The 16339-nt window shown below is 37.4% G+C and overlaps 1 protein-coding gene across 1 annotated transcript; it reads right to left on the bottom strand.

Moving 5' to 3' along the window:
• Positions 1-13155: 13155 nt before the first annotated feature.
• LOC140860981 (uncharacterized) lies at positions 13156-15583 on the bottom strand. Its single transcript, XM_073263980.1, has 2 exons — positions 15474-15583; positions 13156-13768 (listed from the first exon to the last, which is right to left on the bottom strand). The coding sequence occupies exons 1-2, from the start codon at positions 15581-15583 to the stop codon at positions 13156-13158; spliced, it is 723 nt and encodes a 240-aa protein (XP_073120081.1).
• Between the last annotated feature and the right edge of the window lie 756 nt (positions 15584-16339).

The following is a 16339-nucleotide window of genomic DNA, read 5'->3' as shown; positions in this document are numbered from 1 at the left end:
ATTACAAGAAAACCCATTCTATCAAGCATAGAAATAGAAATAATGTTTTAATGAAATCTTTGGCACAAATAAAAATATCTTTCTCATAATACAACTTAAAATTGGTTTGCAAAATTTAAACAAATATTTCCCATAGCTATGGATTTAACTCTGGAACCATTCCCGAGCCTTGACTGGGTCTCACCCATCCTTAGCCTATTACTTCTTGTCATCATTTGCAACTCTTTGCAAATGTGAGATCTACATCTGGTATCCAATACCCAAGAAGTAGTATTAAGAAAAACATTTATTTCAATGTAAAACATACCCTTTGCAGTTCGCAACTGCTCGAGGTATTCCTTGCAGTTACGTTTCCAATGACCGGATTTCTTGCAGTGATGGCAAACTTGTTTAGACTTGTCCAATTTTTCATGTAACATTTGGCCTTGAGATCATGGTCCAACCATTTCTCTAGTTCGGCCAACCTTTTGGCAGTTACATCAGCCGGGGCTGTTTTCGGAGAAGCCTTTTCTAACACTTAAAAAATCTTTTCCGAACTTAGGACAATCTTAACTTATGGAATCATTCTGTATTGTTTGCGCCAGTCAGTTTATTTTGTTCGAGAATAGAGAATAGTGGATTGCGCGAATTCATCTTAATGAAATACTGAGATGAAACAGACAATTATCGGTGATTGTTTAATTAATTTACTAAGACATAAAATAGGCGAAATTTATTTTATGAATCTCACTCCCACTATTTTAACGATTTCACTACCCTCTCAGCCAACCATAATTTTCAAAAGGTAGAGCCCAATTGCTTCCAAAGCAACCTCCACGTTTTTACCTCATGTCCAATAAGGGCCCAATAATATGACGCCGTTTATTGTGACATGTCAAGATGACCCATCAATATTAAGTTGTGATGGACGGTGGCCATGTGGATCCCCCAATAATATGAGCCGATCCCATGGGAGTTCCACCCAACTTACAACATGTGTCGATCCAATGCTGCTTTCCGACGAACGGGCCCCCCCAATAATATGAGCCGGACCGTATCCGCAGGTAGCATCTCATACATTGATCGTTGATGAAAGGTAGGAACATTTAAACAATATTTAAATTTCCATTATTTATCTTGATATCAATTTTAAATCATATTTAAAATGAGGGATTTTAATTTTGAAAATTTGTCTCATCATTTTAAAATTTGTATGCTTGCGGGATTCATACAATTTTGTCTAAAACATGCATACAACTATAATATCATATATTATATAGGATGATCGATTCCATTTCTAATCGACCCGTGGTTGCCAATCACGAGTCTAAGTCCAATCCTAGGTAATATGCAGGTATGCAATGCAATCCTATTACATTGAGCTTCCAATTTACATTTCTTCTGTCTTTATTGTCTGCTGGGCCCACCTCCGTCTTCAAATCTTCATCTCCCACTAAGTCTAATGTATTTACAATAAATAACCATGACAAGTAGGGGATACATTATAAGGGGTGGGAACGGGCCATAAACCAGGCCCACTTTTATTACATATGACAATTCATATTGGGCCATAAACCAGGCCCATTAATAAATCCAACAACAATAAAAACAAATGTAAATTCCTAACATACACCTACAAAATTGGTCATTGCAATCGATCATCCTTATCCAATAATATTTAATTCAAAATTAATTTATTGGATAACATGCAATGGCAATTTAAATTAAAAGGATAAAATTATATTCCATATATAAAATCTTATTTTACATACAAAATCATATTTTATCTTTTTATCAAATAAAATCATATTTTACATATAAAATCCAATTTTATACATAAAATCATATTTTACTCAATATTTCCATAAGATCATATCTTATCATCAATTGTACCAAAAATAATTAATTTCATAAAATCTGATTTAACGGATAAAATTTATAAATTTTCCAAAAATTCAAATTTATCCAAAAATCAATTTTAAAATTTTCGGACACGAACAATTCGATCCGACGCCTCGTGGACCAATCAAAAACAATTTTTGATCGGACCAAAAATAGAATTTTAACATATTAAAATTTTAATTTTAAAATTAAAAATTAATTTTCGCGGGCCGCCCGGGACGTTCCCGGGCTGCCCGCGCCCCAAAGGGGCTCGGGCCGGGCAGCACGTCGCTGCCCCTAAGGCAGCGACGATCGCTACCCGTGTTTTTGCCCGAAAAAATTTTATTTTAAAAAAAATATTTATTTTGTTTCAAAAACCGAGGCTTAAAAAATTTTTGTACAATTGATTAATTTAATCGCTTGATCTGAGCAACCTGTCTCTGATACCACTGTTGGAGAACGGTGATCAGATCAATCAGAATTGATACCCGGTGCAGCGGAAGTTTAAAAATTTTATATGGAACGATTCCATAATGGGTATCAAAACTTTACGATTAAATTGTGTGTGTAAAAATTAAATAACAATTATAAATTTTTACCTCCAATCTCGAATCGAGATTATGGACAACAACAGATTACTCTGCTCTTGTTGTATCTCCCAGGAACTGATGGATGAACTGTTCTTCAATCAGGTCCACGAACAGAGATTTAATCCCTCTGATAGATTGCACTAGAAAATCTATCAGAAGTTTCTACGAAGAGAATTAACGAATTTGATCCGTTAAACCAGACTGCAATTCAAAATTCACAGGCTGGATTTTCCCGAGCAGAGAGGGAAGGGGGGGCGGCCACTTTTAATAAAAACAACTAGCGTTTTTCAAAAATTGTGAGCCTCTGTTGTGTAATTTCTGTACTGCAATAACTTATTTATAATGTGGGCTGCTAACAGCTTAGGGCCCATTAGTCATAAGTTCAAGCCTGACAAGCAAAGCCCGCATGTTCAGAAATTAATATAAAATTCATCGTGACTCAGATTGATAAACCAATTTCACCAATGTTCACAAAAACCATTTATGCTTCTTTTAGAGTCAAGATAAATTTTCTGAATCCGAATTCAGTGATTTCCAAAAATGCCCATCCCTATGTCATTTTAGGAAATCTTACTCCTCTATTCTTAAATAATAAGTCCCACTTCTTTGTTCATTAAATTTAACTCTTTAAATTTAACTATCTCACGGGGATTAAAAATCCATTACTCTGTGTGACCCTCAATGGTTCAGGGATACAGCTAGCCGTGGGCTCACAACTCCTTGTGACTCGGAACAACAATTTCCGACTTGCCCATCGAATCATGGTAAGAGCGCCTAGCAACATCGCCCCATGATTCCCTAGGTATCACTGATAGTGCCTGCAAGAACCAATAGATTTTGGTTAGCGTACAGTACGGTCCCTTCATCCATATATCCCGATCGAATCAACAACCATTGGTAAATCGAGAGTTGTTCGAGATTCGATAACTATGCAATGCATCTTGAAGATCAAATAGTGACATCGCATGTGCTACTAAGAAACCATTTCTTAAAAACACATCATGTACTCTGGCCAGAGATTCGTCACACTAATATCTCCTCAGATTGCATAGGATATCCACACTCGCAAGTATGTGGTGAATCCTTGACAACAAAGCATCGACTCCTATATGTGTTGTAACTGTACCCAATCCCGACACCTGATGACCCCAATAGAGTCGGTAAACGAGTCAAAGTACAGTACTAGCATATAGAGTCTCAATGATGTTTCAAGTAGTAAGGACTAATGGTGTACAACCAAAACCGCGGACTTCATCCACTCGATAAGTGATAACCACTTGGAAAGTCCGAATAGGGTAGTTCGATCATTCATCGTATGAATATCCATTTGCATGCTTTGAACATCTCTATGTTCCATACCAATGAAACGTGGTACTCAGCATTGCAAATGCTAGTCTCAATCTCGAGCAATCCTTATCCTTATTAACGGACGGCTCAATCGACTAGGAACCATTTAGAATATACAACGACTATAAGATGTGTTTCATGATAGACATCCCCATGTTCTACCACATCTTACATACACAATAGTATATTCAAGGTCTTTATCAAAACAACAATAGTATATCACAATATAACAATATGAAGAAAGATAAAGTCATTTCCATTAATAAAAGTATAAATTATATTAAACAAAAGATTGTTTATACAAAGAGTCATCAAAGCCCTTAGCCACAAGTTGGCTCACCGGGCACCCACTCTTTCATATGTGTCGTAACTGTACCCAATCCCGACACAAGATGACCCCAATAGAGTCGGTAAACGAGTCAAAGTACAGTACTAGCATATAAAGTCTCAATGATGTTTCAAGTAGTAAGGACTAATGGTGTACAACCAAAACCGCGGACTTTATCCACTCGATAAGTGATAACCACTTGGAAAGTCCGGATAGGTTAGTTCGATCATTCATCGTATGAATATCCATTTGCATGCTTTGAACATCTCTATGTTCCATACCAATGAAACGTGGTACTCGGCATTGCAAATGCTAGTCTCAATCTTGAGCGATCCTTATCCTTATTAACGGACGGCTTAATCGACTAGGAACTGTTTAGAATATACAGTGACTATAAGATGTGTTTGATGATAGCCATCCCCATGTGCCACCACATCTTACATACACTATAGTATATTCAAGGTCTTCATCTAAACATCTTATAGTATGTCACAACATAATAATATGATAAAAGATAAAGTAAATGCCATTATAAAAGTGTAAATTATATTAAACAAAAGATTGTTTATACATAGAGTCATAAAAGCACTTAGCCACAAGTTGGCTCACCGGGCACCCACTCTTTCAATCTCCCACTTGCCCTAAAGCCAACTAGTCATACTACGTAGTCCCATTGCTTCGCGATGTTTGTCAAATAATGGTCCTGGCAAGGGCTTAGTAAGTGGATCAGCGATATTGTCTGCAGAGGCCACTCTCTCGACAGTGATGTCTCCTCTTTCCACGATCTCCCGGATGATGTGGTATTTCCTCAGTACGTGTTTGGATCTTTGATGAGACCTTGGTTCCTTTGCCTGAGCAACGGCACCCATGTTGTCACAGTACACCGGGACTGGACCAACAGCTTCAGGAATGATGCCCAACTCTTGGACGAAATTCCTCATCCAAACGGCCTCTTTAGCAGCAGCTGATGCCGCAATGTATTCTGCCTCAGTGGTGGAATCCGCTGTGGTGTCCTGCTTGGAACTCTTCCAAGAGACAGCACCGCCATTGAGCATGAACACAAATCCAGAGGTTGACTTTGAGTCATCCACATCACTTTGGAAGCTAGAGTCGTTGTAGCCTTCCAATCTCAATTCTCTTCCTCCATATACCATGAACATATTCTTAGTCCTTCGTAAGTACTTAAGAATGTCCTTCACGGCTTTCTAATGCATTTGACCGGGATTGGCTTGATATCTGCTCGTGATACTCAGAGCAAATGCTACATCCGGTCTGGTAGATATCATCCCATACATGATACTACCTATGGCTGATGCATATGGTACATGTGTCATTTTCTCTATCTCTTCATCAGTCTTGGGACACATGGACTTGGATAGAGAAACTCCATGACACATAGGTAGATGTCCTCTCTTGGACCCATCCATTGAAAACCTTTTCAATATGGTTTCGATGTAAGTTGATTGAGTGAGTTCAATCATTCTTTTAGATATATCTCTATAGATCTGAATTCCTAGAATATAGGATGCCTCACCTAAATCTTTCATCGAGAATCTACCTGATAACCATATCTTTGTTGACTGCAACATCCCTACATCATTCCCAATGAGTAAGATGTCATCAACATAAAGTACTAAGAATGTCACAGCATCCTTAACTACTTTCTTGTACACGCACGGTTCCTCCGGGTTCTTGATGAAACCAAAATCCTTTATTGTTTCATCAAATTTCTGGTTCCAACTTCTTGATGCTTGTTTGAGACCATAGATTGATCTCTGAAGCTTGCATACCTTATGCTCGCTTCCCATGGATGTGTATCCCTCAGGTTGCGTCATATAGATCTCTTCCTTAATGTTTCCATTAAGAAATACAGTTTTCACATCCATTTGCCATATCTCATAGTCATACCAAGCAGCTATGGCAATAAAGATTCTTATGGATTTGAACATTGCAACTGGTGAAAAGGTTTCATCATAGTCAACTCCTTGTCTTTGAGTATAACCTTTCGCCACCAATCATGCCTTGTAGGTCAATACCTTACCATCAGGCCCAAGCTTTCTCTTGTAGATCCATTTACACCCTATTGGAACAATTCCATCGGGAGGATTTACTAAAGACCAAACTTGGTTTGTATGCATCGAATCTATTTTTGACTGCATAGCTTCAAGCCATAAATTTGAATCCGCATCAAAAATTGCTTCCTTGAAGTTTCTTGGATCACATCCAACGTCGGGTTCATCTTGATCCCCTTCAAGAAGAAGACCATATCGAATAGGAGATCTAGAAGTCCTCTCGGATCTTCTAGGTATAGGCGTGTCCTCTGAAGATTCTTGAGGTATGGGATCATTATTTTGTATTTCGGGTTCTTCTCGAATTTCTTCGATTTCCATCATCTCGTCTTTCTTATCCAATAAGAACTCCTTCTCGAAGAAGGTGGCATTCCTTGAAACAAACACCTTTGTTTCAGCAGGATGATAGAAATAATATCCGATTGAATTTTTTGGATACCCCACAAAATAACATAAGATGGATCGACTATCCAACTTATCTCCCACTGTCTGCTTCACGTAAGCAGGACATCCCCAAATCCTCAAGTACGAATACTTAGGAGCTTTGCCATTCCATAACTCTTATGGTGTTTTATCTACTGCTTTAGTGTGAACGTTGTTCAACAACAAAACCGCCGTTTCAAGCGCGTAGCCCCAAAACGATGGTGGGAGCTCAGTGAAGCTCATCATGGATCGAACCATGTCCAACAAGGTTCAATTACGACGCTCCAAAACACCATTCAGTTGTGGTGTCATAGGAGGAGTCCACTGAGAGAGAATCCCATTCTCTTTTACATAGTCCAAAAACTCGGCACTTAAGTATTCTCCACCACGATCCGATCGAAGTGCCTTAATACTTTTGCCTAGTTTGTTTTCTACTTCAGCCTTGAATTCTTTGAACTTTTCAAATGCTTCAGACTTATATTTAATTAAATATAAATACACATACCTTGAATAATCATCAGTAAAGGTAATGAAGTAGGTGTGGCCAAATTGAGTACCAATTCTAAATGGACCACAAACATCTGTATGGATCAAATCCAACAGATTTTGACTACGCTCAGGTTTCCCCTTGAATGGAGATTTAGTCATTTTTCCTTTCAGGCAGGATTCACAAGTAGGTAGAGAGTTAATATCAGACATATCAAACATGCCCTCTCCCACTAGCTTGTTCATCCTCCTTGAGGAAATATGACCTAGCCTAGCATGCCAAAGGTTTGCCGGGTTTTGATTATCGATTTTCCTTTTGTTCGTTGTTACCGGTTTATCAACATAATTTATTGGAACGTCTTTTAATTTTAAGTTATATAGATCGTTTTCAAGTTGTCCATTTCCAATCAAACATTCATTCTTGTAAATATTGCAAATCTCATTCACAAAATTGCAAGAAAAACCATCTCTATCAAGCATAGAAACATAAATAATGTTTTTAATCAAGTCTGGAACAAATAAAACATCTCTCAAAAGTAACTTAAAATCGTTCTGCAAAATTAAATAAACGTCTCCCACAGCTTTGGCTTCAACTCTAGAACCATTTCCGAGCCTCAGCTGGGTCTCACCCATTCTAATCTTGCGACTTCTTGTCATCACCTGCAAATCATTGCAAATGTGAGATCCACATCCGGTATCCAATACCCAAGAAGTAGTATTAAGTGAAAACATTTATTTTAATATAAAACATACCCTTCGCAGTTCGCAACTGCTCTAGATATTCCCTGCAGTTACGTTTCCAATGACCGGGTTTCTTGCAGTGATGGCAAACATCCTTGGACTTTTCCATGTTTGAAGCCTTTGTCTTGTTCTTCTTCTCGGGTCCGGTTTTCTTGGATGGGGCAGAACGTTTCTTACCCTTTGTACTTGGCCCCTTCTTAGCAGAAGAAGAGGAGCCCAGCAAGAGAACCGGTTTATCCTTCTTTAAAGTGGCTTCATAAGTTACAAGAATATTGACCATCTCTTCAAGGGAGGCCTCTATCTTGTTCATATTGAAATTCACCACAAAACCGTCAAACGATGAAGGTAGAGAGAGAAGTAATAAGTCCACATTGAGTTCATGCTCCAATACCAAATCAAGCGTTACCAACTTCTGAATGAGCCAAATCACGCGTACCCCATGATCACGGACCGAAGTCCCTTCACGCATGCGACACGTCATTAACTCTTTTACAGTAGCGAACCTTTCAGCTCTCGATTGAGCCCCAAAAAGTTCCTTGAGTTGTACGTGAATGTCAGCAGCATTCACGGTATCCTCAAATCACCTCTGGAGTTCATCAGACATCGAAGCTTGCATATAGCATTTGGCCTTGATATCATGGTCCCACCATTTATCAAGTTTGGCCAACTCTTCCGGACTTATATCAGCTGGTGCTTCCTTCGGAGGAGATTTTTCTAACACGTAGAGCATCTTCTCCAAGGTCAAGACAATCTTCAACTTACGGAACCATTCCGTATAGTTTGCGCCAGTCAGTTTATTTTGTTCGAGAATAGAGAATAGTGGATTGCGCGAATTCATCTTAATGAAATACTGAAAAGAAACAGACAATAATCAGTGATTGTTTAATTAATTTACTAAGACATAAAATAGGCAAAATTTATTTTATGAATCTCACTCCCACTATTTTAACGATTTCACTACCCTCTAGTGAAAACGAGAAACATTTTCTTTAGTGGGAACATGGAGTCCAATTGACAAACTATAGTCCCGAATAATATCAGTCAACCATAATTTTCAAAAGGTAGAGCCCAATTGCTTCCAAATCAACCTCCACGTTTTTACCTCATGTCCAATAAGGGCCCAATAATATGACGTCGTTTATTGTGACACGTCAAGATGACCCATCAATATTAAGTTGTGATGGACGGTCGCCATGTGGATCCCCAATAATATGAGCAAATCCCATGGGAGTTCCACGCAACTTACAACATGTGTCGATCCAATGTACAGCTTTCCGACGAACGGGCCCCCCCAATAATATGAGCCGGACCGTATCCGCGGGTAGCATCTCATACATTGATCGTTGATGGAAGGTAGGAACATTTAAACAATATTTAAATTCCTTTTTAATCTTGATATCAATTTTAAATCATATTTAAAATGAGGGATTTTAATTTTGAAAATTTGTCTCATCATTTAAAATTTGTATGCTTGCGGGATTCATACAATTTAGTCTAAACATGCATACAACGATAATATCATATATTATATTTTAGGATGATCGATTCCATTACTAATCGACCCGTGGTTGCCAATCACGAGTCTAAGTCCAATCCTAGGTGATATGCAAGTATGCAATGCAATCCTATTACATTGTGCTTCCAATTTACATTTCTTCAGTCTTTATTGTCTGCTGGGCCCACCTTCGTCTTCAAATCTTTGTCTCTCACTAAGTCTAATAAATTTACAATAAATTTCGATGACAAATATGGGATACATTTGTAGGGGTGGGAACGGGCCATACACCAGGCCCACTTTTATTACATATGACAATCATATTGGGCTATAAACCAAGCCCATTAATAAACACCAACAACAATAAGACAAATGTAAATTCCTAACATATACCTACAAAATTGGTTATGGCAATCGATCATCCCATTATCCAATTTTAAATTCAAAATTTAAATAATTGGATAAACATGCTGTGGCATCATAATTTAAAAGATAAAATCATATTTTATCTTATCCAACCATAAGATCACATCTTATCATCAATTGTATCAAAATAATCAATTTTCAAAATTCTATTTAACGGATAAAATATTTAAATTTTCCAAAAATTCAAATTTATCCAAAAATCAATTTTAAAAATTTCGGACTCGAACAATTCGATCTGATGCCTCGTGATCTTATCAAAAACATTTTTCGATCGGATCAAACACTAGAATTTCAAAAATTCAAAATTTTCAAAAATCAATTTTTAATTTTTCCGGGCTGCCCGGGACAATCCCGGGCAGCCCGTGCCCTGACCGGGCGGGGGCTGGGCAGCCCGCCGCTGCCTTTTGGGCAGCGACGATCGCTGCCCTGGGCAGCGATCCAATCGCTGCCCTTTTTCTTGCCCGTCAGAAAATTTAATTTTAAAAATTTGTTTTGTTTCAAAAAACCGAGGCTTAAAAATTTTGTACAATCGATTAATTTAATCGCTTGACCTGAGCAACCTGGCTCTGATACCACTTTTGGAAAACGGTGTTCAGATCAATCAGAATTGATATCCGGTGCAGCGGAAGTTTTAAAATTTTATATGGAACGATTCCATATCATGGGTATCAAAACTTTACGATTAAATTGTGCATGTAAAAATTAAATAACAATTAAATTTTTACCTTGAATCTCGAAACGAGATTATGGACACCAACAGATAACTCTGCTCTTGTTGTATATCCCAGGAGCTGATGGACGAACAATTCTTCAATCAAGTCCACGAACAGAATTTGAATCCCTCTGATAGATTGCATTAGAAAATCTATCAGAAGTTTCTACGAAGAAAATTAACGAATTTTATCCGTTAAACCAGACTGCAAATTCGAAATTCACAGGCTGGAATTTTCGAACAGAGAGAGGAGAGGGGCGGCCACACCTAGAGAGAACAGCTAGGGTTTTCGAAAATTTTGTGACCTCTGTTGTGTAATTTCTGTACTGCAATAACTTATTTATAATGTGGGCTGCTAACAGCTTAGGGCCCATTAGTCATAAGTTCAAGCCTGACAAGCAAAGCCCGCATGTTCAGAAATTAATATAAAATTTATCGTGACTCAGATTGATAAACCAATTTCACCAATGTGCACAGAAACCATTTCTGCATCTTTTAAAGTCAAGATAAATTTTCTGAATCCGAATTCAGTGATTTCCAAAAATGCCCATCCCTATGTCATTTTAGGAAATCTTACTCTTCTACTCTGATATAAGAAGTCCCACTTCTTTATTCACTAAATTTAACTCTTTAAATTTAATTATCTCAACGGGGATTAAAAATCCATTACTTGTGTGACCCTCAATGGTTCAGGGATACAGCTAGCCGTGGGCTCACAACTCCTTGTGACTCGGAACAACAATTTCCGACTTGCCCATCGAATCATGGTAAGAGCGCCTAGCAACATCGCCCCATGATTCCCTAGGTATCACTGATAGTACCTGCAAGAACCCATAGATTTTGGTTAGCGTACAGTACGGTCCCTTCATCCATATATCTCGATCGAATCAACAACCATTGGTAAATCGAGAGTCGTTCGAGATTCGATAACTATGCAATGCATCTTGAAGATCAAATAGTGACATCGCATGTGCTACTAAGAAACCATTTCTTAAAACACATCATGTACTCTGGCCAGAGATTCGTCACACTAATATCTCCTCAGATTGCATAGGATATCCACACTAGCAAGTATGTGGTGAATCCTTGACAACAAAGCATCGACTCCTATATATGTCGTAACTGTACCCAATCTCGACACCTGATGACACCAATAGAGTCAGTAAACGAGTCAAAGTACAGTACTAGCATATAGAGTCTCAATGATGTTTCAAGTAGTAAGGACTAATGGTGTACAACCAAAACCGCGGACTTTATCCACTCGATAAGTGATAACCACTTGGAAAGTCCGGATAGGGTAGTTCGATCATTCATCGTATGAATATCCATTTGCATGCTTTGAACATCTCTATGTTCCATACCAATGAAACGTGGTACTCGGCATCGCAAATGCTAGTCTCAATCTTGAGCGATCCTTATCCTTATTAACGGACGGCTCAATCGACTAGGAACTGTTTAGAATATACAGTGACTATAAGATGTGTTTCATGATAGCCATCCCCATGTGCCACCACATCTTACATACACTATAGTATATTCAAGGTCTTTATCTAAACATCTTATAGTATGTCACAACATAATAATATGATAAAAGATAAAGTAAATGCCATTATAAAAGTGTAAATTATATTAAACAAAAGATTGTTTATACATAGAGTCATAAAAGCCCTTAGCCACAAGTTGGCTCACCGGGCACTCACTCTTTCAATGTCATGAAAGAATAATGAATGGATTTTCCAAGAATTAAAGAACAAATAACATGTCCATTAATTTTTTCATGTAGGATCAAAGGGCGGCAATCAGATAAGTTTGATCAATAAACGCATACCCAAATTTCAATAAATGGCTAAATCATCTCTATGCTCGTAAAAATCTATCTCGACATCAAGTGAAAATCACAGAAAATTTAAGAAGTTATTTGTCAATTTAGAATCATCAAGTTTACACAAATGTTCTCTAAGCATCAAGAATGACAGATGGTCATGGCTTTACGTGCATAAAATATTGAAAAACTCAGAGAAAAATCAAGAACACAACCTTATTCGATCGCTCAACTTACTTTTTCATCATTGGCCACAACAATAACATCTTCCACGACATCAACACAACATATTTTATAGGTAATACCATAAACTGAAACAACAGTAGCAGGAGTCTAAGCAAACAACAACTAGCAGTAAAAAACAAGACATACCCCCAAACTTAAAACCGTGAATTGTCCTCAATGAAAAATAAAGCAAAAAGAACAGAGGGCGGAACATACCTCTAGCGACAACCATCTGTAGTCATCGCTCTCTCCATCATCATAAGAGGTGTGGTGGAACTACAACACTTGGCGTTAGCATACAACTGGAACTTGAAAATAACTAAAATCTCAATGTTATTATGATCACACATGTAAATTAAAATATAAATTAACAAAAATTATGATTAAAATATAAAACACAAAAAGAATAAAAAAAATAATAAAATTATATAATGCTTGGGTTTTCTCCCAAGAAGCGCTTTGTTTAAAGTCACCAGCCTGACTGTTTGCCAATCTTAGCTCGTCACTTTCACTTTGATGGAGGTCCTATTCTTCTCTTTCACCCTCCAAACCTTCTTGATTTGATCTCTATTCATTTTGAACTTCTTCACTATCCTCTTCATTAAGTCGAGCTCTTTCCTTTGATCTTCAATCACCTCAATTTTGTAACATTGTTCAGCTCTTCTATCTTGTTCCAACTTTTGGGCCTCTTGCTCTTCTCTGGATGGATTCCCGAGTTGAAAACATTGAAGGTGACCTTTTCTTCTTCAACTTGCATAGTTAGTTCACCTTTCTTCACATCGATCTTTGCTTCTCCCGTGGCTAAGAAAGGTCGTCCCAAATTGATAGGAACATGATAATCTTCTATGTCAAGAACAAAAAAATCTGTAGGAAGTATCAACTTGTCCACCTTTACTAGTACATCTTCCACCAAGACACAAGGATACTTAACTGATCTATCTGCCAACTCCGAAATTACTCTGGTGGGCTTCATCTCAGTTAAACCAAGTTTATTATAGACAGATATAGGCATCAGATTCACACTCACCCCAAAATCACAAAGTGCGCTTCCCACAAACTGAACTCCTATAGCACATGAGATCGTAAAACTGCTTGGATCCTTAAGATTATGTGGAAGCTTCTTTTGAATATTAGCGCTACATTCCTCAGTTAATGCCACATTCTCAAACTCAGCAAATTTCTTCTTCTTCGACAAGATCTCGTTAATAAACTTGGCATAACTTGGTGACCGCTTAAATCGGTGTCTACTAGCAAGTATACTAGGTCAAGTAATAGTAAAGTGGATAGAGAGTCAAAGTATCAATCCCACAGAGACTGTAGTAAATTGTCAAAAATTAATTATTTAGCTTAATCTAGACAGAATAATAAAAAGATTGGGATGTCGACTTGGAATCAATTAACATGCAAGCAAACAATTGGCCAGATCATTCACAAACATATATAAATCTAATAATCAATAAAATAAAACCAAATCTGAAAAATCTCAAACAAACATCCAAGTTTTCTACATAGATTTTTTCGGCCCAATCACGTCGTCTTGGTTGAAATAAAACTAATCAATAGTTGAAAATAATATTCAAAAATAAAAAAGAATAAGAAGAAAGAAGAAGAACTAGAATGGAGTCTTCAATACCGAGCCCTAGCCGCCACCTCTCCTATGATAGAACACATATGGCACCCTTCCAATCTGATGAATATTCGCTATTTATACGCCCAAGAATCGAGATCCCAAAGTTTCCATTCAAAAGAGTCCCAAATAATCAATTTTCCTTCTCTGCGATCGCGCTCAAGCGCAAGAACATGCGCCCGAGCGAGATATCATCTGTTTTATTTTTTTTCAAACCGTTCCAGGTGTGCATGAACATGCGCTAGGGTGAGATGTACTCTGTCCTCTTCCCATTAAAATATTCTAGCTCGCGCATAATTCTTGAAAAATTCATAACTTGACTTCTAACAGTCGGATTGAGCTGAAATTTGGACAGCCTCTTCACAACATATTGAAAGTAATTTTGAATGGTGAAGATCTGATTTGGGTTTCTCTAGAATCAAAAATAAATTTTGGACCATCACTGCTCCGTAATTCATTTTTGCGGCTCTTCTGTTGCCCCAAAATCATGAGTTCTTCACAAATTCCTACAAAAATCAACCCGAAGAGTGAAATGCACACATATGAAATAAATCAAATAAAAACACATAAAAACACAATGAGACAATACAAATGCATGCAAAATAGACATAAAAATAACATAAAATAATGCACACAAAATATATTTATCACTTGGCATTCTCTCTAAAGCTTCAACAAAAGGGATATTGATATGAATTTTCTTGAAAACTTCCAAGAACTTAGAAAACTGAGCATCCAATCCCTTTTTCTAGAAACTCTGGGGAAAATTCATGTGGGCCTTAAGAATATCCGGTGTTTCAATCAATGTAGATGATTTTGTCTTAAGGCCCCTTTTTGATTGATCACTTAGTTTCTCCACTCTCGTATCCTTCCTTTCCATATCCAAATATTTGGTGGCTGGATCAAATTCGTTCACATCTCTCAACATAATAGCATTTAATTATTCCTTAGGATTTGTTTCAGTGTTTCTAGGAAACATTCCTCTCTGCTGATTATTTATAACACTTTCAAGTTAACCAATTTTCACTTCAAGAGATTTCATAGTGTCACCCATATTGGTCACATGTGTTTCAAGGTTTTCAATTCGAGACTCACTTCTATCTAACCTCTTAGAAGACTCAATAACAAAAGTTCTCATCAAATCCTCTAACGAAGATTTACCCTCTCCCTTTTGATTGTTGAATCTCGGTGGAGGATTCAACACATTATTTTTGTTGGCATATGAAAAGTTTTCATGATTACGCAGGCCAGGATGATAATGATTTGGAAGAGGGTTACCTCAATAGCCGCTGAAATTTCTGTTATTTGTATATTGGGCTTACTTCACGGTTCCTTCTACTTCAACAGAGTTTATTCCGGTAGCAAATGCCGCAGACTCGGTCATTTGGTTTTCCTTGTTCATTGCTGCAAGCTGTGAAGAAATAGCGGCCATTTGGGAGGACAACGAGGTAAACTCATCAAACTCGTAAATTCCGGTAGGTTTTCTTTGTTGTAATCTCTCACTTGGACACTAGTAGCTGTTAATAGTCATTTGCTCAAGCATATGCAGCTTTGGGGCTTTAGAGAAAACAGTCCCTCCAGTGGCAACATCGACTGACATCCTCGTTCGTCCATTTAATTAACCCATTGTAAAACAACTCTATTTGCTCTCAGTCCTTGAAATTATGGATTTCATATTTCCGCAGCAATTCCTTATAGAACTCCCAAGCTTCATATAACTGCTCTAAGTCTTGCTGTCGGAAGGTTGTGATTTCTATCTTCAATTGAGCAGATTTTGTAGGTGGGAAATATTTTTTCAAAAATTTGGAGGCCATATCTTCGAAACTGATTCTGATGTACCATATTTATCAGTGCGGGTTTCAGCTCAAAATTATTGGCAGTGATAGTCCTACGAGCAATTCCAGAGTAGTTAGTGTTGATGATCGGCCGAAAATGGTTTCTAATCGATACAGGACCGGTATTCTCCTGTCCACCCCTATTGTTTTGGTTCTCAACTATTCTCTTTAATTCTTCTCTCCTCTCTTTTATCAAAGCTTTAACAGTCTTTTCTATTTCTGGATCAAAGAGTAATGAATAAAAGCTTTGGCTTTTGCACATAAACTGCATACACAGAGACGGATAAAGTTAAAAAAAATGAAAAATAAAAATTTTCTCTAAATCAAAATTAAAACTAATTAGTAACGATTTA

This window comes from Henckelia pumila, chromosome 1 (assembly GCF_033568475.1).
Source record: "Henckelia pumila isolate YLH828 chromosome 1, ASM3356847v2, whole genome shotgun sequence".
NCBI lineage: Eukaryota > Viridiplantae > Streptophyta > Magnoliopsida > Lamiales > Gesneriaceae > Henckelia > Henckelia pumila.
Note: the sequence above shows the minus strand (reverse complement) of the source record. Positions and strands in the feature narration are given on the sequence as shown.